Source organism: Lipotes vexillifer, unplaced genomic scaffold, assembly GCF_000442215.2.
Source record: "Lipotes vexillifer unplaced genomic scaffold, Lipotes_vexillifer_v1.1 scaffold648, whole genome shotgun sequence".
NCBI lineage: Eukaryota > Metazoa > Chordata > Mammalia > Artiodactyla > Lipotidae > Lipotes > Lipotes vexillifer.
The window spans coordinates 2330819-2354760 of NW_006797096.1; the positions used below are offsets into that span (position 1 = coordinate 2330819).

General features: G+C 40.5%; 1 protein-coding gene across 1 annotated transcript in view; it reads left to right on the plus strand.

Moving 5' to 3' along the window:
• CASP8 (caspase 8) overlaps positions 1–23256 on the plus strand; it is a 27338-nt gene extending 4082 nt beyond the window's left edge. The window contains exons 3-10 of the mRNA XM_007469214.1: positions 4600–4937; positions 8348–8453; positions 9362–9500; positions 9611–9655; positions 17490–17575; positions 19193–19334; positions 21432–21933; positions 23071–23256. Coding sequence (XP_007469276.1) covers positions 4633–4937; positions 8348–8453; positions 9362–9500; positions 9611–9655; positions 17490–17575; positions 19193–19334; positions 21432–21933; positions 23071–23206 — 1461 coding nt within the window. The 5' untranslated portion in view covers positions 4600–4632 and the 3' untranslated portion in view covers positions 23207–23256. The remainder of the gene's footprint in view (positions 1–4599; positions 4938–8347; positions 8454–9361; positions 9501–9610; positions 9656–17489; positions 17576–19192; positions 19335–21431; positions 21934–23070) is intronic.
• Positions 23257–23942: the final 686 nt, after the last annotated feature.

The following is a 23942-nucleotide window of genomic DNA, read 5'->3' on the forward strand; positions in this document are numbered from 1 at the left end:
CGTAGAGATTTTAATGATGGCCATTCTGATCAGTGTGAGGTGATACCTCACTGTAGTTTTGATTTGCATCTCTCTAATAATTAGCGATGTTGAGCATCTTTTCATGTGACTGTTGGCCATTTGTCTTTCTTCTTTGGAGAAACGTCTCTTTGGGTCTTCTGCCTATTTTTTGATTTGGTTGTTTGTTTTTTGTTGTTGATTTTATGAGCTGTTTATATATTTTGGAAATTAAGCCCTTGTCAGTTGCATCATTTGCAAATATTTTCTCCCATTCTGTAGGTTGTCTTTTCATTTTGTTTTTGGTTTCCTTTGCTGTGCAAAAGCTTGTAAGTTTGATTAGGTCCCATTTGTTAATTTTTGTTTTTATTTCTGTTGCCTTGGGAGACTGACCTAAGAAAACACTGGTATGATTTACATCAGAGAATGTTTTGATTAGGCATTTAATTTTTGGATGATAGAATTACAGGTAATTTTTATTCTCCTTTTTATCTTTCCTGTATTTTCTAAAAGGAATACAATAAGCATTGTTATCATTAGAAAGAAAATAATTGCAGAGGGGAAAAAAAGGAGATTCTGCTTTCATTTGATTCTTTGGTTGATTTTATTCTGTAAAATGATATTTTAGCAATGGTTAGAACTTATTGGAAGATTTAAGGACACTGGACCTAATGGTTTTAAACAGGGCTGGACCCAGTTCTGATCCTTTCCAGTTTCATATACTGGAATAAAAATAGTTATTTAAGTAGAGATTTTAATTTAAGTACATGTACATTTAGGGTAATAAAATGGTAAAGATTTGCACTGTGCAAAGGGTATAGAATGTAAAGCAAGTCGCTTCCTGTCCACCCCCAGACCTCTAGTTCCTCTCCTCTCAGGCAACCACTGAAGCAGTTTCCTGTGTATTTTCTTCAAAGATCTGTGAATACAAAATCTAGGCACTTTATGAGTTTGGTATGTCTCTTTCCAGAATTTCCTTATCTTTTATTTTCTGCTTTCATATATATGTCTGTAATCACTGAAAATCTAATTATGTTGTTTGAGTATTTCTAAAAAGTAGATGTATGATTTTGGTTATATTGCAACTTGCTATTTTCACTGTCATAATAACATATCTTGAATATCCATTTTAATTTCAGAAGTTGGAGTGTATTTTCTTAACTGCTGCATAATATTCTGTAGGATGACTATGCTTTAGTTAATTTAGCCATTCCTTTATTGGAGGACATTTGGGATGTTTCTAGTTGTTCAGGGTTATATATTGGGCCGTGGTGAGACTCCATGTACAAACCCTGTTGAGCACATGTGTGTTTCTATGGAGTGTGATTTAAGGAATGAACTTGCTAGTTTGTTCCCTTGAATGTCTAGAGGTTTTGTTTGTTGAACTTTGAATGTATGCTTTTAGGTGCAGCCCAAATATTTAAGGTATCTTTCCTATATAAAAGTATTTTCATGATAATTGATTGCTTTTGCAGTGAATAATCTAGGCTCTGCAGCCTTTGTGAATCCAGTGTAAAATAAGATGTATCTTTCTAAGACACTGTCCCTCCAGTTTCCTAATCAAGAAAACTTGTCTAAACAATAATGTCAGCTCTAGATTAAAAGGGAGAAAAAAAGTTTTGCCCATAATTCCAATTCTAAGAAGGAAATAATCAGAGGTATGCACAGGATATATGAAAAAGCATCTCAGTGCAATATTATTTTTAATAGTAAAGAAACAGAAAATTGCTTAAAATAAATTTTGATATCTCCAAATGCTGGAAATCAAGATATATTAAAAATATACCAAAGAAGAATATTTATGGTAAGGGTAAATGTTCATTCTAAATATTAAGTGGGTATAAAATAAAATACAGATGTACACGCTTGGATGTGCAACCTGATTCTAATTTTTATATAAATGTGTATTTGTGTGTATGTGATGTATGATAATGATAACCATGACCATGTTATAATTTATTGCATTTTCAATTTTTACCAAAAAAAAAAAAAAAAACCACCCCAGTGTTCTGTAATCAGGATTGGGGGGAAGTAATCAGGATTGTTTTTTTTTTAAACACTGTTTTATTTTATTTTATTTTAATTAATTAATTAATTATTTTTATTTTTGGCTGCATTGGGTCTTCGTTGCTGCTCCTGGGCTTTCTCTAGTTGCAGCGAGTGAGGGCTACTCTTTGTTGCGGTGCGAGGGCTTCTCATTGTGGTGGCTTCTCTTGTTGCAGAGCACGGGCTCTAGGTGCACGGGCTTCAGTAGTTGTGGCACAAGGGCTCAGTAGTTGTGGCGCATGGGCTTACTTGCTCTGCAGCATGTGAGATCTTCCCGGACCAGGGCTCGAACCCCTGTCCCCTGTGTTGGCAGGCAGATTGTTAACTTCTGAGTCACCAGGGAAGTCCCAGAAAAGGTGTTTTTAAAAAGAAAAACTAAAAGCTTCAAAGTCTTTTGGGCCACTTTTTTAAAATATTAAAGTTTACCTTAATGTTTCTATTTTAACATCAGAGGTACAAAATACACAGGTCCTGGTTCATTCCATCACCCCTCAAGTGATAGTCAGGATTTGTGGTTTCAGCCGAGAATGTCAGTGAATGCAGGGAGCTTAAAAATTTAGGAGCCTTGGGCCTTCCCTGGTGGCGCAGTGGTTGAGAGTCCGCCTGCCGATGCAGGGGACACGGGTTTGTGCCCCGGTCCGGGAGGATCCCACATGCCATGGAGCGGCTGGGCCCGTGAGCCATGGCCGCTGAGCCTGCGCGTCTGGAGCCTGTGCTCCATAACGGGAGAGGCCACAACAGTGAGAGGCCCGCGTACCGCAAAAAAAAAAGAAAAAAAAATTTAGGAGGCTTGTTTCAGGGAGGAAAGAGGTCCAAACAGGTTAAGGTTATTTGAGGTTAAAGAAAGTACCCAGGGGCACAGAGTCCGTGGGAGCAAGCAAATGATGGAGCTGGACAAGAAGTTAAAGGTTTTCTAGTTCAAGGTTTGCAGATGGTAGCCCTGAGGTAAGGGAGCATCTGAGTAAGCCTTCAAGGAAGAGTTCTTCAACGTTGAAGAGGTGGAAAATCACTGCTTCCAGATGAATTTTCCAGGGAGGAAGTGGGAAAACCAGGAGGGTAAGAGAAGTGTTCAGGTCACATGCCCGGTGGTGTCCAGCCCCACCGCCAATGTTTTTCCTTCTTTCAGGTGAACACGCCTTTGTTCGTTAGTTGCTGGTTGTTACTCTAAAAGCACTATAGGTGTTGTATACTCACAACACTTCAGGAGATATTGCTCTTCTGATCCCACCTTATCGAGGAGGAATCTCACCTTCGTAGGCTGTGAGCTGCCCAGACCTGGGCCAGTGCCCCAGCTGGGTTCTGGTCCAAGTTCTGTTGAACCCCGCAGCCCCAGACTCTGAACCACCGCACTGCCTGCCTCTCCGACAGTCAGCTGCGGGTAAGATTCCTGGCTTTGACAGTGGTCCTGTAGCCTGCCCCGAGGATCCAGGTCCCAGTCTTGTTCCTATGATGTACCCGATACAAACCCTGCTCCAAGGGTTCCTGTACCATGAACGTGGGCCTATCAGAGCAGGGGAGGTGAGGGAGAAATTGCCTAAGGTGACTCAAGGGGCTTGAGAAACCCCAGATCTGGGGCTGCTTGTGTGAAGGTTGTCTGGGGTTTCCTGAAACACTGCCCTCTCCTTTTTCTACCTGCTCAAACATGTAAGTATATGAAAATACCCCATAATCTGATTTAGAGACTGTTTGTGTTGAAAGGCTGACCGAGTTCTCTTGGTTCCATTTCCAGTCTTGGGTTCTTGACCAGCTGTGGGTGCCTGTCCTGAGGCCCTTGGGGGAGAGCACTGACTGCATCGTGTCCTCCTGCCACCATCGTTTCCATTAGACCACATGACTTCTCCCACCTCCAGCCCTTCCAATCTGTCCTCCACACTTTATTTTATTTTTTTAATTTAATTTTTATTTTATATTGGAGTATAGTTGATTTACAGTGTTATGTTTCTGGTGTGAAGCAAAGTGATTCAGTTATACATCTACATATGTCCCCCACACTTTAAATGTTAATCCCTAATTGGATGACGTCACGCTCATGTTTACAATCCTTTCTTGGTTTCCCATTATATCCAGGAGAGAGCCTGACCCCCTTGACCCATCATATGAGGCCCTTTATAACAGCTCCATCCCTTTGTCTCACCACTCCCTCTCCCAGGCCCTTCGTGGTTACTTTATTGAGCTCCCTTTGCCTGCCTGAACTGACTTGAACGTTCTTGCCTCCAACTTTTGCATAAATTATTTCCTTCAAAAATTGTCCTTCACCATCTCCTTCCCAAAGGTGAGTTCCCTCCAGGAAGCCCTTCTCCCAGGCTGAGTTAAGGCTCTTTCCTCTATATTTCTACTGTGCCCTGGTCACAACTCTCTGACCACTGGGCTAGTTTGTAAGTCTACCTTCCAAAACAGTAAGCTACTTGAGAGTGGGAACCTGTTTGTTCATTTTCTTGCCTGTATCCACAGCATAATGTCTGGCATATAGTAGATGTAATAGCATTTGATGAAAGAACAAATCAGTAAGTGGTAGTTTTCTTCCTCATCTGAACATAACATTGTATTTTAACCTAGGTAACAACTACATTCTCCTAACGCTTGATCAGCATGAATTTCAACAGATGTCTGTATAATATTGGGGAACAGCTGGACAGTGAAGACCTGGCTGCCCTCAAGTTCCTGAGCCTGGACTACATTCCACATAGGAAGCAGGAACCCATCAAGGATGCCTTGGTCCTATTCCAGAGGCTCCAAGAAAAGAGAATGTTGGAGGAAAGCAACCTGTCCTTCTTGAAGGAGCTGCTTTTCCGAATGAATAGACTGGATCTGCTGCTCACCTACCTGGACACCAGTGAGGAGGAGATGGAGAGGGAGCTTCAGATGCCGGGCAGGGCCCAGATCTCTGCCTATAGGTGGGGAAAACCTCCATGGTGTGGAACTGGGACGTGTGGGTTGAATGGGCACATCTTTATGGGCAGGGCTGATACTGTTTGTAGGTTGTCTGTATGGTGTGGCTTTGGAGCCTTTGGGAAGATGTCCCACCACGGTCAGATTAAGAAATTTAGAGACTTTATGTAGAATTCAGAGAAAAATATGCTAAAACCATAAAATAAAATTTTCTTTTCAGGTGAAACATTACCTATAGGTATGCCGAAATCCAAATAGACATTATTTAAACGTTCTCTCTCTCTGTTACATATCGGTTATCTTGATGCCTCTGCTTTGCTGGTGCCCATGCCATGCATTTCTTTGTCTGTTATCGAATAAAGCATCGCTAGTTCCGACCTGTGACCCCCTCCCACCTACTTCTGGATGACTATGAAATTCTCAGTAGGGTTTTAGGCTTTTATTCTATACCTTAAGGCTTGTGTTACCAAGTTCTTAAGTGAGCTGTGTGTTGCCAGTCATTCTGGATTGGCCAGGCTGGACCCCCGCAATGAGTGCTTTTTTTTTTATGGTATAAGATAACCATTTTTAATCTATGCCTGGCCATCTGGAAACCTCCATTGTAATAACCGATCATTGTAAGGTTAAACAGCTTCCACAATTTTACTTCATAAGCCATCCTGTAACGCCCAATGACTGCTTAATCCCTGGGACCCCAGATGCTGTCAGAACAGCAGTGGCTTGGGCTGTCTGTCCTGCCAAATGCTTAACACAGTAGAGAAGTGAATTCCTTATAGTTCTGGAGGCTAGAGGCTAAAATTGAGGTGTCAACAGGATTGATTCCTTTTTAGAGGCTCTGAGGGAGAATCTGTTTCATGATCCTCTCCTAGCTTCAGGTAGTTGCAGGCAGTCCTTGGTGTTCCTTGTCTTACGGATGCATCACTTCAATCTCTGCCTCTTTCTTCACCTTGTCTTCTCCGCTGTGTATCTGTGTCTTAATTTCCCTCTTCTTTTAAAGACACCAACTATTGGATTAGGGCCACCCTAATCTAGTATGACCTTATCTTGGCAAGATTACATCCACAAAGACCCTTTTCCCAAGTCACTTTTACACGTTCCAAGTGGACGTGAATTTGGAAGGAGAGTGGGGAAGGATACTATTCAATACTGGGTAACTTTGGTTCAATAGAACTGTGAAGTCCTTGTAATGAATTTTTTTTCATTAAGGCATCAATTAATCATAAAAACAACAGCCCCATAATTAGGAAAGCTAGAGGGTCTCATCTTGTGTCCCCTGTCTTGGTCTTTTGAAGGTTGCACTCCTGCCATGTGAGCAAAGCCAAGGCAACTTCCAGTGCAGACAATGACATGGGCCTTACTGTTGGAGGGTCACAAGTGTCTAACAAGGGCAGGATCTGTCTGTTAAAATCTTCAACATGTTAGCTTGGGAACAAAAGGGTCAGCACAAGTAAAATCTCCTGCTTGTTCATCATTGTTGAATATCAAGTAAGAAAAAAAAATGCTAGTGTGGCCACTTTCCATTTATAAGATATTTAAAATTTCAAATTATCATTGCTACCTATAAAATTAGTACCTTATAAACTATCCAGATTTATTTCTAGACAGCGATGGTACAGGAAAGCCAGTAGGTTTCAGTAATGAGAAACGTAGAAGGGCAAAATACCTTGTGATGAAGTTAAAAGGGGAGGTAGCTTTTGATTGGACCCAATCTTGGTCAAACTGAGAAAGTTTTAGAGAAATACTTCTCGGGTAGAGAGTCCATGAGAAGAAAGATGAAGCAGGTGTTAATACTGAGTAACTTCTGTTTCTACACTACAGTTGATCATTGAACAACATGGGGGTTAGGGGTGTGGACCCTCTGCACAAAAACCCGCTTATAACTTACAGTCGATCCTCCATATCTTAGGTTCCACATCTGTGGGTTCGACCAACCGCAGACTGTGTAGTACTGTATTACGTATTTATTTATTTACTTTTGCGGTACGCGGGCCTCTCACTGTTGTGGCCTCTCCCGTTGCGGAGCACAGGCTCCGGACGCGCAGGCTCAGCGGCCGTGGCTCAAGGGCCCAGCCGCTCCGCGGCATGTGGGATCTTCCCGGACCGGGGCACGAACCCGTGTCCCCTGCATCGGCAGGCGGACTCTCAACCACTGCGCCACCAGGGAAGCCCTGTATTACGTATTTATTGTACATAAGTGGACCCGCGCACTTGAAACCTGTGTTGCTCAAGGGTCAACCATATTTTTATTTTTTAGAATTTTAATTTTCTAATTTACTTTTGAAGTTAACATGTGTTTGTATTAAAGTTATTTTCCTTTGCACCATAATAGTAAAAGGTTTGCCGACTTATAAAACTTTCCTTTGTTCATTCAACAAGCATATCCCAAGAGCCTATCATAATTTAGGAAATACTAATGCGTGTCACGTTTGAACACTTAGTGTGTTGCCAAAGGTTGGTTTAAGTGCTTCAGGTAAACTTATTCATGTAATTCTCAACACCTCCCAGAGGGGTAAATAGAGTATTATCTACAGTCTACAGATGAGGGGGAAAAAATGTCTAAAGCCACACAGCTCATGGATGGTGGATCCAAGGTTCCAACACCAGGAGTCTGGGTCCCCTGCACTTAAACACTGTATCTCATGACCCTCTAGGCTTATGGAAACCAAAAGGGCACTGATCCCATTCTCAGGGAACTTGGACAGCTTCATAAACAGACAGTTATGTGTGTTACTCTTCTGGCGATGCACAGGCAGGTACGGCGGGGTGAATACAGCTTTGAGGACAGTCAGGCAGTGCTTGAACTGTTAGTGGATGAGTGGTTGTCTGCAGACGGACAAGGGGATAGGGGTGGGAGGAGGCCCAGCATAACAGGGTGAGGGGCAGGGCAGCTGGGTGTGTTTGGAGAGGAGATGGGACAGCAGTAAGGAGCATCCAGAGATGTGGAGGCAGGCTGGGCTCAGTTCACAAAAGCCCGTACTCCAGAAGGAGGTGTTTGGCCTTCCTACTGAAGGTAGCGGCTGGGAGAACATTGACTAGTTTTAATTGAGGAATTCCATCTGATTTGCATTTTGAAAAGCATGATATCCAAAATCAAAGCTTTTTTTCTATTGCAACAAGATCTTGATTTTATAGCAAAGGACAAAGGAAAAACACAATTCATTTAACTGGAATTAACTGAAAGTCAAAGTTGGAGAACTTTAAATTCTGTTAAGAGTGGGATAGTTGGGCATGAGCCATTTGTCTTCAGTGTCACTACACCAGCCTCTTTCCAAGGACTCAACTCATAAATCATGTCATTATCTGGCTTTATTTAAAGGGAGGCCATAGGAATCAAGTCCACTGTGACTCGGATGGGAAATCGGTTGGGAAATCATTTAAGAAAATATTTCTAAAGTGTTTCTGTTTCCCACTTCAGGGTCATGCTTTTTCAGATTTCAGAAGATGTGAACAAACTGGAATTGAAGGACTTCAAGTTTTTTTTGAGCCAGGAGATCGCCAAATGTAAGCTGGATGATGACATGGTAAGACCTGGTGTCTGACCGAGGTTTAGTCCTGAGGGTGAGTCAGCCAGTGGGGATTTCTGAGACTAAAGAGAGTACTTGTCAATAAAAGAAACATGAATTCTCACTTTTTAACTGTGAATGCTGTCACGCTGTCAGGCATGAGTGCTGTAGATATGATGCCTCTGTATACTGTGAAGTGCTGCTCACGTTAATTACCAGGAACAAGGCAGAGTGAGGAGCAAGGGGAGAAGGCTGGTGTGGAGGCGCAGGCAATGTGGAGACCTTGCAGAGCCAGGAGAGACGGTGGTGGGCCTGAGATCGTTTCCCCACTTCTGCAGTGTCTGAAACAACCTGGGACCTGGAACTCTGTGTGTGTGTGTGTGTGTGTGTGTGTGTGTGTGTGTGTGTGTGTGTGTGTGTGTGATAGGGAGACCCCCTGGGACCTGGAACTCTGTGTGTGTGTGTGTGTGTGTGTGTGTGTGTGTGTGTGTGTGTGTTATGGGGACACTCAGCCTGGAGATGATCAGGTGGCAGAGGCAATGGAGGGTGTGAGGCAGTCCCCAGGGCTGTTGCCATAGGGACCAGGCTGTCACATCTCAGCCATGCACTCGGGCTGCTTCACTGTCTTCACATAAAGCTGTCCACAGGCAGTTTCAGCACAGGGCCTGGGCCTGGGGACTAGGTGACATCTGATGTGACTTCTCCTGTGTCTTCTTATTTCTATCTTTCTGGGCCAGAAATCATGAACTGCCTCCCTAATAATCTAGTGATTGGCTTTATAAGACCAGGATGTCCTCTCAGGAGGGTTGGCTTGGGAAGCTAGGGTGGGTGCTTAGTTTGGAGAGAGTGGAAGCAAAAAAACAAAGTTAATCTAAAAGCCAACGTGGCTCCATCTAGTCTTCCAACTTGATTTCTCCTCCCTCTAGACCTTGCTTGATATTTTCATAGAGATGGAGAAGAGGGTCATCCTAGGGGAAAGAAACTTGGACACCCTGAAAAGAATCTGTGAGCAAATCAACAAGAGCCTATTGAAGAAAATCAACGATTATGAAGAACTAAGCAGAGGTATAAATAACCTGAGAGCTGTGGACCAGCAAAAGGTAGTCTTAAATGGACAGACTCCTCTGTGTCACAGCAGTTTCTAATCAAATATCTGTGTTTCTTTTTAAATTCAGAGCAAAGAATGAGCCTTGAAAGAGGTCCAGATGAATTTTCAAACGGTAATACTTGCAGATATGTTCTCGAGGTTTATTTAGCTAATTTACTTCCTGATAGCCTCATTGCCTCCTCTCCACAACCTTCTACCACATCTGCATTTTTTTTTTAAATTGGGGTAGAGTTGTTTTACAATGTTGTATTAGTTTCAGTGAACTGAGGTAGAGTTCCCCATGCTATAGAGCAGGTTCTCATTAGTTATCTATTTCCTACCTATTAGTGTACATATGTCAATCCCAATCTCCCAATTCTTTCCACCCCCCGTTTTCCCCCTTGGTGTCCATACGTTTGTTCTCTATGTCTGCGTCTCTACTTCTGCCTTGCAAACCAGTTCATCTGTATGATTTTTTCTAGATTCCACATATGTGTGTTAAATATATGATATTTGTTTTTCTTTCTGACTTACTTCACTCTGTATGACAGTCTCTAGGTCCATCCACGTCTCTGCAAATGACCCAATTTCATTCCTTTTTTTAGGCTGAGTAATATTCCATTGTATATATGTACCACTTCTTCTTTATCCATTTGTCTGTTGATGGGCATTGACGTTGCTTCTATGACCTGGCTATCGTAAATAGTGCTGCAATGAATATCGAGGTGCATGTGTCTTCTTTTAAAATAAAATTTATTTATTTATTTATTTATTTATTTATTTATTTATTTTTGGCTGTGTTGGGTCTTTGTTGCTGCACATGGGCTTTCTCTAGCTGTGGTGAGTAGGGGCTACTCTTCGTTGCTGCATGTGGGCTTCTTATTGCGGTGACTCCTCTTGTTGCAAAGCACGGGCTCTAAGTGCGTGGGCTTCAGTAGTTGAGGCTCGCAGGCTCTAGAGCGCAGGCTCAGTAGTTGTGGCACACAGGCTTAGTTGCTCCGCAGCATGTGGGATCATCCTGGACCAGGGCTCAAACCTGTGTCCCCTGCATTGTCAGGTGGATTCTAAACTACTGTGCCACCAGGGAAGTCCGCATGTGTCTTCTTGAATTAAGACTTTCTCTGGGTATATGCCCAGTAGTGGGATTGCTGGGTCACATGCTAATTCTATTTTTAGTTTTTTAAGGAACCTCCATACTGTTCTCCATAGTGACTGTATCAATTTACATTCCCACCAACAGTGCAAGAGGGTTCTCTTTTCTCCATACCCTCTCCAGCATTTATTATTTGTAGATTTTTTGATGATGGCCACTCTGACAGGTGTGAGGTAATACATCATTGTAGTTTTGATTTGCGCTTCTCTAATGATTAGTGATGTTGAGCATCCTTTCATTTGTTTGTTGGCAATCTGTATATCTTCTTTGGAGAAATGTTTATTTAGGTCTTCTGCCCATTTTCGATTGGGTTGTTTGTGTTTTTGATATTGAGCTGCAGGAACTGCTTGCTTGTATATTTTGGAGATTAATCCTTTGTCAGTTGCTTCATTTGCAAATATTTTCTCCCATTCTGAGCATTGTCTTTTTGTCTTGTTTATGTTTTCCTTTGTTGTGCAAGAGCTTTTCAATTTCATTAGGTCCCATTTGTTTATTTTTGTTTTTATTTCCATTTCTCTAGGAGGTGGGTCAAAAAGGATCTTGCTGTAATTTATGTCATAGAATATTCTGCCTATGTTTTCCTCTAAGAGTTTGACAGTGTCTGGCCTTACATTTAGGTGTTTAATCCATTTTGAGTTTATTTTTGTGTATGGTGTTAGGGAGTGTTCTAATTTCATTCTTTTACAAGTAGCTGTCCAGTTTTGCCAGCATCACTTATTGAAGAGACTGTCTTTTCTCCATTCTATATCCTTGCCTCCTCTGTCATAGAGTAGTTGACCATAGGTGCATGGGTTTATCTCTGGGCTTTTTATCCTGTTCCATTGATCTATGTTTGTTTTTGTGCCACTACCATGCTGTCTTGATTACTGTAGCTTTGTAGTATAGTCTGAAGTCAGGGAGTCTGATTCCTCCAGCTCCATTTTTTTTTTTAAAGAAGATGTTGGGTGTAGGAGTTTATTAATTAATTAATTTATTTTTGCTGCATTGGGTCTTTGTTTCTGTGCGAGGGCTTTCTCTAGTTGTGGCAAGTGGGGGCCACTCTTCATTGCGGTATGCAGGGCTCTCACTATCGCGGCCTCTCTTGTTGCGGAGCACAGTCTCCAGACGAGCAGGCTCAGTAGTTGTGGTTCACGGGCCCAGTTGCTCCGCGGCATGTGGGATCCTCCCAGACCAGGGCTCGACCCGTGTCCCCTGCATTAGCAGGCAGATTCTCAACCACTGCGCCAGCAGGGAAGACCCTTTTTTTTTTTTTTCTCAAGATTGCTTTGGCTATTTGGGGTCTTTTGTGTCTCCATACAAATTTTAAGATTTTTTGTTCTAGTTCTGTGAAAAATGCCATTGGCAATTTGATGGGGATTGCATTGAATCTGTAGATTGCTTTGGGTAGTATAGTCATTTTCACAATATTGATTTTCCAATCCAAGAACATGGTATATCTCTCCATCTGTTTGTGTCATCTTTGATTTCTTTCATCAGTATCCTGTAGTTTTCTGAGTACAGGTCTTTTACCTCCTTAGGTAGGTTTATTCCTACGTATTTTATTCTTTTTGTTGCAATGGTGAATGGGATTGTTTCCTTAATTTCTCTTTCTGATCTTTCATTGTTAGTGTATAGAATTTAAGAGATTTCTGTGCATTAATTTTGTATCCTGCAACTTTACCAGATTCATTGATTAGCTCTAGTAGTTTTCTGGTGGCATCTTTAGGATTCTCTATGTATGGTATCATGTCATCTGCAAAGTGACAGTTTTACTTCTTCTTTTCCAATTTTTATTCCTTTTATTTCCTTTTCTCCTCTGATTGCTGTGGCTAGGACTTCCAAAACTGTATTCAATAATAGTGGTGAGGGCTTCCCTGGTGGTACAGTGGTTGAGAGTCTGCCTGCTGATGCAGGGGACTGGGTTCATGCCCTGGTCCAGGAAGATCCCACATGCTGTGGAGAGGCTGGGCCCGTGAGCCATGGCCGCTGAGCCTGCGTGTCCGGAGGCTGTGCTCCGCAACGGGAGAGGCCACAACAGTGAGAGGCCCACGTACCGCAAAAAAAACCAAAACCAAAACCAAACAAACAAACAAAATAGGGGTGAGACTGGACATCCTTGTCTTGTTCCTGATCTTAGAGGAAATGCTTTCAGTTTTTCACCATTGAGAATGATGTTTGCTGTGGGTTTGTCATATATGGCCTTTATTATGCTGAGGTAGGTTCCCCCTGTGCCCGCTTTCTGGAGAGTTCTTTTAATCATAAATGGGTGTTGAATTTTCTCAAAAGCTTTTTCTGCATCTATTGAGATGATCATATGGTTTTTCTTCTTCAGTTTGTTAATATGGTGTATCACATTGATTGATTTGTGTATATTGAAGAATCCTTGCATCCCTGGGATCAGTCCCACTTGATCATGGTGTATGATCCTTTAAATGTGTTGTTGGATTCTGTTTGCTAGTATTTTGTTGAGGATTTTTGCATCTACATTCATCAGTGATATTGGTCTGTAATTTTCTTTTTTTGTGATATCTTTGTCTGGTTTTGGCCTCAGGGTGATGGTGGCCTCATAGAATGAGATTTGGAATGTTCTTTCCTCTGCAGTTTTTTGGAAGAGTTTGAGAAGGATGGGTGTTAGCTCTTCTCTAAATGTTTGATAGAATTTACCTGTGAAGCCATCTGGTCCTAGACTTTTGTTTGTTGGAAGATTTTTAATCACAGTTTCAATTCCATTACTTGTGATTGGTCTGTTCATATTTTCTATTTCTTCCTGGTTCAGTCTTGGAGCTTATACCTTTCTAAGAATTTGTCCATTTCTTCCAGGTTGTCCACTTTATTGGCATAGAGTTGCTTGTAGTAGTCCCCTAGGATGCTTTGTATTTCTGCGGTGTCTGTTGTGCCTTTTTTTTCATTTGTAATTTTATTGATTTGAGTTCTCTCCCTTGTTTTCTTGATGAGACTGGCTAAGGGTTTATCAATTTTGTATATCTTCTCAAAGAACCAGCTTTTAGTTTTATTGATCTTTGCTATTGCTTTCTTTGTTTCTATTTCATTTATTTCTGCTCTGATCTTTATAATTTCTTTCCTTCTACTAACTTTGGGGTTTGTTGTTGTTGTTGTTGTTGTTGTTCTTTCTCTAGTTCCTTTAGGTGTAAGGTTAGATTGTTTATTTGAGATTTTTCTTGTTTCTTGAGGTAGGATTGTATTGCTATAAAGTTCCCTCTTAGAACTGCTTTTGCTGCATCCCATAGGTTTTGGGCCATTGTATTTTTTTGTCATTTATCTCTAGGTATTTTTTAATTTCCTCTTTGATTTCTTCAGTGATCTCTTGGTTATTTAGTAGTATATTGTTTAGCCTCCATGTGTTTGTGTTTTTTACAGGTTTTTTCCTCTAATTGATTTCTAATTTCATAGCATTGTGATTGGAAAAGATGCTTGATATGATTTCAATTTTCTTAAATTTACCAAGGCTTGATTTGTGACCCAAGATATGATCTATCCTGGAGAATGTTCCATGTGCACTTGAGAAGAAAGTGTAATCTGCTGCTTTCGGATGGAATGTCCTGTAAATATCAATTAAATCTATCTGGTCTATTTTGTCATTTAAAGCTTGTGTTTCCTTATTTATTTTCTGTCTGGATGATCTGTCCATTGGTATAAGTGAGGTGTTAAAGTCCCCCACCTTTATTGTGTTACTGCTGATTTCCCCTTTTTATAGCTGTTAGCATTTGCCTTATGTATTGAGGTGCTCCTATCTTGGGTGCATATATAATTGTATCTTCTTCCTGGATTGATCCCTTGATCACTATGTAGTTTCCTTCTTTGTGTCTTGTAACATTCTTTATTTTAAAGTCTATTTTATCTGTTATGAGTATTGCTACCCCAGCTTTCTTCTGATTTCCATTTGCATGGAATATCTTTTTCTATCCCTTCACTTCCAGCCTGTATGTGTCCCTAAGTCTGAAGTGGGTCTCTTGTAGACAGCATATATACAGGTCTTGTTTTTGTATCCATTCAGCGAGCCTGTGTCTTTTGGTTGGAGCATTTCATCCATTCACATTTAAGGTAATTATGAATATGTACATCCCTATTACCATTTTCTTAATTGTTTTGAGTTTGTTTTTGTAGGTCTTTTTCTTCTCGTGTTTCCCGCGTAGAGAAGTTCCTTTGGTATTTGTTGTAGAGCTGGTTTTGTTGTACTAAATTCTCTTACATTTTGCTTGTCTGTAAATCTTTTGATTTTTCTGTCAATTCTGAATGAGATCCTTGCTGGGTAGAGTAATCATGGCTGTAGCTTTTTCCCTTTCATCACTTTAAATATATTGGGCCCTCCCCTCTTGCCTGTGGAGTTTCTGCTGAAAAATCAGCTCATAACCTTATGGGGATTCCCTTGTATGTTATTTGTTGCTCTTCCCTTGCTGCTTTTAATATTTTTTCTTTTTTTTTAAAGAGTTATTATTTATTTATTTATTTTAATTTTTATTTTTGGCTGTGTCGACTCTTAATTGTGGCACACAGGATCTTCATTGAGGCATGCAGAATCTTTCATTGCAGAGTGCAGACTCTTCATTGTGGTGTGTGGGCTTCTGTGTAGTTGTGGTGTGTGGGTTTTCTCTCTCTAGTTGTAGTGCACAGGCTCCAGAGCACACGGGCTCTGTAATTTGTGGCACACGGGCTCTAGTTGACGCATGTGAGCTCAGTAGTTGTGGCACGTGGGCTTAGTTGCCTTGCAGCATGTGGGAAAACCAAACCAAACAGTCAAAAACAGACAAAGAAACACACACACACACACACACACACACACACACACACGCACGCACTCACAACAAGAAAAGAAAAAAAGAAAACAAAAAAGAAGAGAGCAACCAAACAAGTAAACTAACCCCAAATGAAAACAAACACTAAAAACTAAACTATCAAAAAGAAAAAACAAAAAACCAATCAAAAGCAGAAAGCAATCTAAAAAAAGGCAAAGAAAGCATAAAACACACAAAAGAGATAAAAAAAGTTAAAAACATAAGAAAGATGAAAACAAAAGGAAAAAACAACAGAAAAGTAAAGTAAAAATTGAAAAATATAAAATATAGTTAAAAAGAAGATAAAAACAAAGCAAAACAAAGGAAAAAACAAAAACAAGGAAAAAGCACAATATAATGACAAAGTAAAGTAGAAAGAGGAAAAAAAATAAAGTAAGAAATATATTACAAATAAAAGCATAAAAAAGAAAAGAAAAAGTAAATAAAAATTAAAAGAATAATAAAATACAATAAAAACAATAGAACAAAGTGAAAAAATAATAGTAATATTAATATTTTAATATTTAATTTTAATATTAATATTTTCCTGTGGCCTCATTGCTCCCACAGTGAAGCACAGCCAATCCCTGCCTGCCTGGGAAGTCCTCCAGTACTTCTAGGTGGGTCTCTGAACCTGCTGTGGGCTCTGTGGGGCCAGCTCAGACTCTGACCTGGCCCAACTCCGGCGTGTACTTGCCCCCAAAGTCCACAGTTGCCCCCAAAGTCCACAGCCTCAATTGCAGGAACACTCATTGTCTATTCAGATATTCCACAGATGCAGGGTTTACCAAGCTGATTGCAGGGATTTAATCCTCTGCTCCTGTGGCTGCACAGAGAGATTTCCCTTTCTCTTCTTTGGTCCCACTGCCCCTGGAGTTCAGCTTTCGTTTTGGTCCCATCTGTGCATGTGGGCCACCCTCAGGCATCTGTTCCCCACCCAGGCAAGAGGGGGCAAAAGCAGTGGCTGATTAGGGCTCACTTGCTCACTCAGGCTGGGGAGAGGGAGGGCTACAGCAGTCACAACTGTGACCACGTCTGCATCTTTTTTTTCCCATTTTGTTTTATTTATTTATTGGGATATAGTTGTTTTACAATGTTGTGTTAGCTTCTACTGTACAGAGAAGTGGAGTTCCCTGTGCTATACAGCAGGTTCTCATTAGTTTTCTATTTTCTACATATTAGTGTATATATGTCAATCCCAGTCTCCCAATTCATCCCACCCCCACTTTCCCTGCTTGGTGTCCATACGTTTGTTCTCTACGTCTGTGTCTCTATTTCTGCCTTGCAAACTGGTTCATCTGTACCATTTTTGTAGATTCCACATATACGCGTTAATATACAATATTTATTTTTCTCTTTCTGACTTACTTCACTCTGTATGCAGATGACATTTGCATGGTAATGGACCTGTTCTCCTAATAGCACTGGCTACTTTTCACCTTCTCTGCACATTGGAAGATATAAAAGGCATTGTCAAAAGACAAGGACCCTGCAGCCCCAGGCCAGCATATTTGAAATAGGGGCAGAGTTAGTTAGTGATAAGATTTTCCCATATTCTGTGAACTGCAAGGATATTATGTTCAAGGTGGTCTGTGAATTTTCTTTTTTTTTCTTTCTTTTATTTTTTTTTAACAAATCCTGACTTTATTTTTTTTTAAATTATTCTATTTATTTTTAAATTAAAAAAATTTTTTGGCTGCACTGGGTCTTCTTTGCTGTGCATGGGCTTTCTCTAGTTGCAGCAAGTGGGGGCTACTCTTCGTTGTGGTGTGTGGGCTTCTCACTGTGGTGGCTTCTCTTGTTGCAGAGCATGGGCTCTAGGCATGCGGGCTTCAGTAGTTGTGGCACACGGCTTAGTTGCTCCATGGCATGTGGGATCTTCTCAGACCAAGGCTCGAATATCCCTTGCATTGGCAGGAGGATCCTTAACCACTAAGCAACCAGGGAAGTCCTGTGAATTTTCATTTTAAAAGGGACCTTATGTTGTCCTGGGTGCTACATCTTTCCTCACCAAAGCACCTTCCCTGCCTGTGTCATTCCAGATGTGTCACAATTGCTCATAAGGGAGGGCTCCCTTGAAATGCTGGCCATGTCGGACTCTCCAGGAGAAAAGGACAGTGAGTCACAGGTACTGGGAAATTCCCATTCCTTTTCCCCTTTGTGCTGCAGATTCTAGTAATTGTGTTCCTGAGCTTTTTTTAGCTTCCAGATAAACTAATAAGGGACAGAAACTTATTGAAAATGTTGAGAACTGTAGAAAAAAATTCACAAAAGCACAAGTTTAAAATGTGGCTTTTAAACTTTGAATTTTGAAAAGGTGATCTCTTTGGTTTCCCATGTGTTAAATTTCTATTTTAAAACCAAAGATGTTGGAATAGTTGGAGGGTAGAGGGGTGGGGAACCTCCAATCTGATCCTTTCAGCAGCTGCATCAGCCTAAATGGGAGAGGGCTTTGGGAGAAGAGTCAGCAGGATTAGAAAAAGCAAAGTCTTCTTTTAGCTTGGCATTTCAAAACGGTTTCTCCTTTGTGAGTAGGTGTAAGCAGCACATGCTAACGATCTAGTTGTCTCTATGGTCTCATCTCAATGAGCTGGCCCAAGAATTGCCTTTCTAGATATCACTTCTGTTTCTGTAACTTGCAGCAATTTACCACATTGTGACTCAGCAGCCCATTCACTCTTCCTTGTGGTGGGAAACAGAGGAAACCCTGTATGCCTAATGTCTAGTGGGAGACTTGAAATTAAGCTTAGGAGAGACCGTTTGTTAGTGGACTCCTGAGCAAATTACCAGACCTCTCTCAGTCTGAACATCAAGGATTAACTGAAGTCATGTGGCACTTTGTAAACAGTAAAAGCACTCTGCAAATGTCATCCCCACCCGTCAGCTAATGACACTGAGTGCAAGAGAGATTCGTTAACTTGTCCAAAGTCTTAAGGTTATTAAGTAGTAGAGCCAGGAATTTGGCCCCCTAGTCTGGGGCCCTTTTCCCCACCTTGAGGAACTACATGGATTTCCCAATAAATGCTAAATATCTCAGCACTGAAATAACCCCAGGGAAGTCAGGAGGTCACAGGGTCACCTCTGATTGATACTGTCAGGTAGTAGTGTCTGGATACTGTAACCTGTAGCACAGCCAAGACCTGCCTGCCCAGCACATCTGTCTCCTCGAGTCACTGTGGTCCTGAGATCCAGATTAAGCCATCAGCTTGAAAAATCCTGGGACCATGCTATGCCGTGTGATGGGCAGGCCCTCACCTGTTAGCCCAGAAGCATGGATGAGTTGAGCAGAGAGCTGAGGGAATCACACGGTCTCAAAGGGGCAGCCCAAAGACAGCACCAAGACAGTCATTCATCCAGGAACTCCTGATTGAGCTCTCACAAATTAATAATAATCCTAGTCCCTGGCACAGATGTTCACTGCCTTAAGCAGAAATGAGAATAAATAATACCAATACAATGTGGTGACAGCACTATTAATATAAGTGCAAATGCTCAGGAGGCCCAAGTATTGGGACACTGACTTTCCACACTAACTGTGGGGAAGAAGTCTGCGATCCTTGTCAGGGGATGAGTGGAAACTAGTTCCTTAGGGGAGCAGTGCCAAGTTGGGGTGGGGCTATGGAAAGTGCACTTGCATCCCAGTTTGGCTTAGGTGATGCCTAACCTCTTACTAGGGAGTTGTTTGTTCACATCTCAAGTGTTTGATCCACAGAGTCAGCTCCTGGGTTGGATTTTTGTTTTCCAGACATCGAACACAGTTTACCGAATGAAAAGCAAACCTCGGGGATACTGTTTGATCTTTAACAATTATGATTTTAGCATAGCAAGGAAGGATGTGCCCAAACTTCGCAGCATTAAGGATAGGAATGGAACAGACTTGGATGCAGGTACAGTAGAACCGAAAAGAGAAATGAAATATTTCTGATATCTATGTTTTTGTCAAAAGGGGAGAACAAAAGCTGTGTCAGCAGGGCCATGTGTTTCAAAAAGATGTATATAACCATATTTCCCTGTGGAGGTGAACAACATTCTTACATACTTGTTAGTTTTCTCCTTTTGTTTTGTTTTAAATTAATTTAAAAAATCAAAGCAATGTATATATAAAGATAAAATATCAAATCTTACTAAAAGGCTTATAAAAAGCAACAATAAACTTTGTTTTTAATTCAACTAAATGAATAGAGCTTCTATAGAGTGTATTAGGTGTTGGGTGAAAACATTGCTTTGGTATCAAGACCATTTACGGAAGTTGTGTTTATAAAAGTTGGGCTATGAGTACAGCAGAAATTGAGTCCTTAACAGAAATAGCATTTTCAAATGTTAAACTAAACAGAAAGTCTTTGGCTCAGCCTTTTTCGGCTAAGATTGAGAGCTTACAAGTTAAATGAAAAATAATTTGCATCATGTGAACATAGAAATGGCTACAACTAAAAGCAATAAAAGAAAGAATTCAACCCAACCATTGTGATATTAAGAATTTTTACTTGATCAAAGAATTTTTGAAAATGGTGGTTATGAGTCATAACATCAGGTAATTACTTATTTTTTAAATAAAGTAGTTTAGAAAATAAGATAGGTTGATTTTAATCATCAGGACTCTGTGAATGGTTTCTGTTAACATTTGTTTATTCAAGCAAATCTATTCTAAGGTTTTAAAAAGCCACAGAACTTAAGTTCACTGACTACATCACTCATCATCGTATATCTTGGTATTGAAGAAAAGGTTTCAGGCTTTCAATTTTCATTTACTTAATATTTACCATTAAAACATTTTTTATTAAAATGGCATTGATTGTATTTCTGATCAAGGGTATAAAGTAGCAGTATGTAGGATGAATAAGTTTAGCAATCTACTGTACAGCATGATGGCAATAGTTGATAATGCTGTATGGAACATGAGAAATATGCAAAGAGACTATATTTCAGGTGTTCTCATCACACACACGCATATACACACACACGCATACACACACACATGCAAACAAAAGGTAACTGAGTGAGGAGATAAATTATTAGCTTAACTGTAGTAATCATTTCACTATTCATATCATAATGTTGTACACCTTAAATATATGCTATTTTTATCTAAAATAATCAGACAGGCAGCCTGAAAAATGTTGAAAGACTTTGACTAGATCAATTAGAGCATTTGGGGAAAAATAATGTTTAGCATGTAGAAAACAAAGCAATGAAAAAATAATGCTATTGCTAGTTCCAGGAAAGACAAAAAGTTTAATAAGAAAGGAAGCATAATTAAAGAATATTATGTTTACATAGTATTAGTGATACATATATTTCTATTGCTTCAACTAAAAGTTGTAAATGTATAAGAGCACCAAGCACTCATCACCCACAATAGGAACTTAATACAAAAGTCTAAAATTTATAAATGAATAAATAGAAATGAGCCCAAATTCATTACAAAATGGAGGCTAATACCAAAAACCAAATAATAGCTAAAAGTTGAAAGTGGTTTCCTTCATAGAAATGGCTGGACAGAACATGACTGGGTAAAAAGAAGGAGTAGAGGGGGGTAGCTTTTTTGTAATAAGTCTTTTAGTTCTACTTGACTTTTAAAACATTCATATCTCGTATTTTGATGAACAATTTTGAGAGGGTTCAGGATAAAATAAGTATGGATCTTTTATTAAAAATTTGTTTTTGCTTTTTTTCTGATTATGTAAGTATTAGTTACTTTTTAGATTGGTTAGGTAGTAAGCCTAAATAACAGCTTGTAGACTAGTTGAGAAAAGACAACAGGCCAACAATAGCAGTCTCCCCTTTCTCTTTTGCCTCAGGGCTGGGAAATATTTGCAGCTAGTGGCAGTGAATATTAGAAGTCTATGGAATCCAGCCACTAATATAGAGGGTCTTGTTTTAAAGTTCTGGTTCAGATTCTTATATGATCAATGTTCTCTCTAGTCCTGGGTTGTGGTCTGGGAATTCTTGCGGTGTAATATGACTTTTCTTGTTTCACTTTTCAGAGGCTTTGAGAAAGACCTTTAGTGAGCTTCATTTCGAGATAGTGCATTACAAAGACTACACTGCGAAGAAAATCTGTGAGGTTCTGAAATCCTACCAAAGCATGGACCACAATAACAAGGACTGCTTCATCTGCTGCATCCTCTCCCATGGAGACAAAGGCATCATCTATGGCTCCGATGGGCAGGAAGCCCCCATCTATGAGCTGACCTCTTACTTCACTGGTTCAAAGTGCCCTTCCCTTCTTGGCAAACCCAAGATCTTTTTTATTCAGGCTTGTCAAGGGGATAACTATCAGAGAGGTATAGCTGTTGAAACTGACTCAGAACAGAAGGAAGGCTATTTAGAAATGGATTCATCCCTTCAGAAAAGATATATCCCAGATGAGGCTGACTTTCTGCTGGGGATGGCCACCGTGAACAACTGTGTTTCCTACCGAAGCACCATGGAGGGGACCTGGTATATCCAGTCACTTTGCCAGAGCCTGAGAGAAAGATGTCCTAGGTAATTTTTGCTTATTCAACACTTCATTCATCTTTAAATGTCTAGCTGTGGATCACATAACTGTAATTCTCAGGTTAGTTGCAGAGTGGGAAAGAGGGCAAGTTTACTGATGGAAAAAAACTGAAATACTTACTGAGGACTTTCTTTTATTTAGCACCTCAAAGGGCAATCAGCATATCGTAGAGTGGGAAAGATGGCAAAATCATATAGTTCATCTCTGTCTTAGGCAGAAATATGACTGAACCCACTCAACTAGTTTGGAATTTCCATGTTGAACATCCTCCAGCCCTGTCAAAAGTGCTATAAGAGCTGACCAACCTCGGGCCCTCTTGTGGGAGATAAGTGCTAAAGATCAGAAACTTTTTCTATTCCCACAATTTGGCCTGCTTTGAAGCCCACAAAATGTGGGAAAATAACTTTCCCTCATTTATTATCTTATGTTTCCTTTATTTAAATGGTGGTTTTGTATGGCACAGTTCATCAAATGCACACACAACCAGCAGATAAATAGCAAGGAATCCTCTGTAGGTTGCTTCTAGTTCTGTGTCTCATTATGTTTTAAGTGTATGAAGAGCAAGATTTCCCATGGCAGATAAAGGACTGAACCATCCACACTACATTTTCATTTTGTAACTTAGACCATGAATCCTGCGAGGTTCCAAGGGGTTAGCTACAGAAGTGAATAAACAGGTTGCCCAACTAAACTGATAAGAGAAGCTGGTGAGAAAGCAGTGGGGTGGCTGCAGGAGACTTTCAATTTCCACTTGCCTAAAGTTTGGTGCGGCCACAGATAAATCCACAGAAGCAATGCCAATTTGAGGCAGAGGATGTTGGGGGGGGCGTTGAGGCAATTAGGGGTAAGTGACACATACATGGAGCAGAGTGAGGTGCAAATAGGTCAGGAGGCAAAGAAACCAAATCTGATGTTGACAGTGACGTTTGTGATGGTCATAAGGTATTAAGCTCTGAGACAACTTCTTTACCTAGAAAGCTGTGGTAGGTCTTGGTTTAACATCTTGTTATTTCAAATGCCTGTTGTTTTGAGGGAAATAACTATCACTAATCACAGCAAATGATAGGGTTTACCAGTTGATTTTTCCCCCATAGATGGTCATAAGGTTATGTTATGTTTTTCAGGGGTGAAGATATTCTCACCATCCTCACCAAGGTGAACTTTGAAGTAAGCAATAAGGATGACAAGAAAAATATGGGCAAACAGATGCCACAACCTACTTTCACACTGAGAAAAAAACTCTTCTTTCCCCTTAATTGATGCTATTGTTTAGTTGCATAACTAAACAATAGTTAAAATGCTGCTATTTTATTCTTTCTTCTTTTTTTTTTTTTTTTTTTTCTTGATAGCTGGAAGTCGAGAGAGTGGGAATCAGGACAATATAATTTTCATGCAAATTCAATCTAAATCTCTGGCTTTGCAATAGCTAGACAGTCATAGCTGTAGGCATGATTTTAATTGTGTTTTTAATTTGATGAGAAGGTTTAAAAATGAACTTATAGTAGATACAAAAAGCATAGTAAGTTTAAAAGAAATGTCAAAGATCACTGAGGGGGATAATTGTGATCTGACCTGGCTAAAAAAAACCCTCATGTGTTGAGGTTGAGGATATAATGCTCCCACATCCAGCCTGATTGCTGGTGGTGTGTGTGACAAGCTATCCCAGAAACATGTGAGCTTCCTCTCCTGTGCCATGAGCAGACTTTGCTTTTCAGTGGTGAAAGGCACCACTGTTTAGACTTAGATTTCAAAAACCTAAGCATGATTTTCCTTGTTTTTATTACTCATAGTACAGTATTCAGCTCACTTTTAAGAGGAATGATGTTAATTGGATATTGGGCTTCCCTGGTGGCGCATTGGTTGAGAATCTGCCTGCCAATGCAAGGGACACGGGTTCAAGCCCTGGTCTGGGAAGATCCCAAATGCCGCGGAGCAACTAGGCCCGTGAGCCACAACTACTGGGCCTGCGTGTCTGGAGCTTGTGCTCCGCAACAGG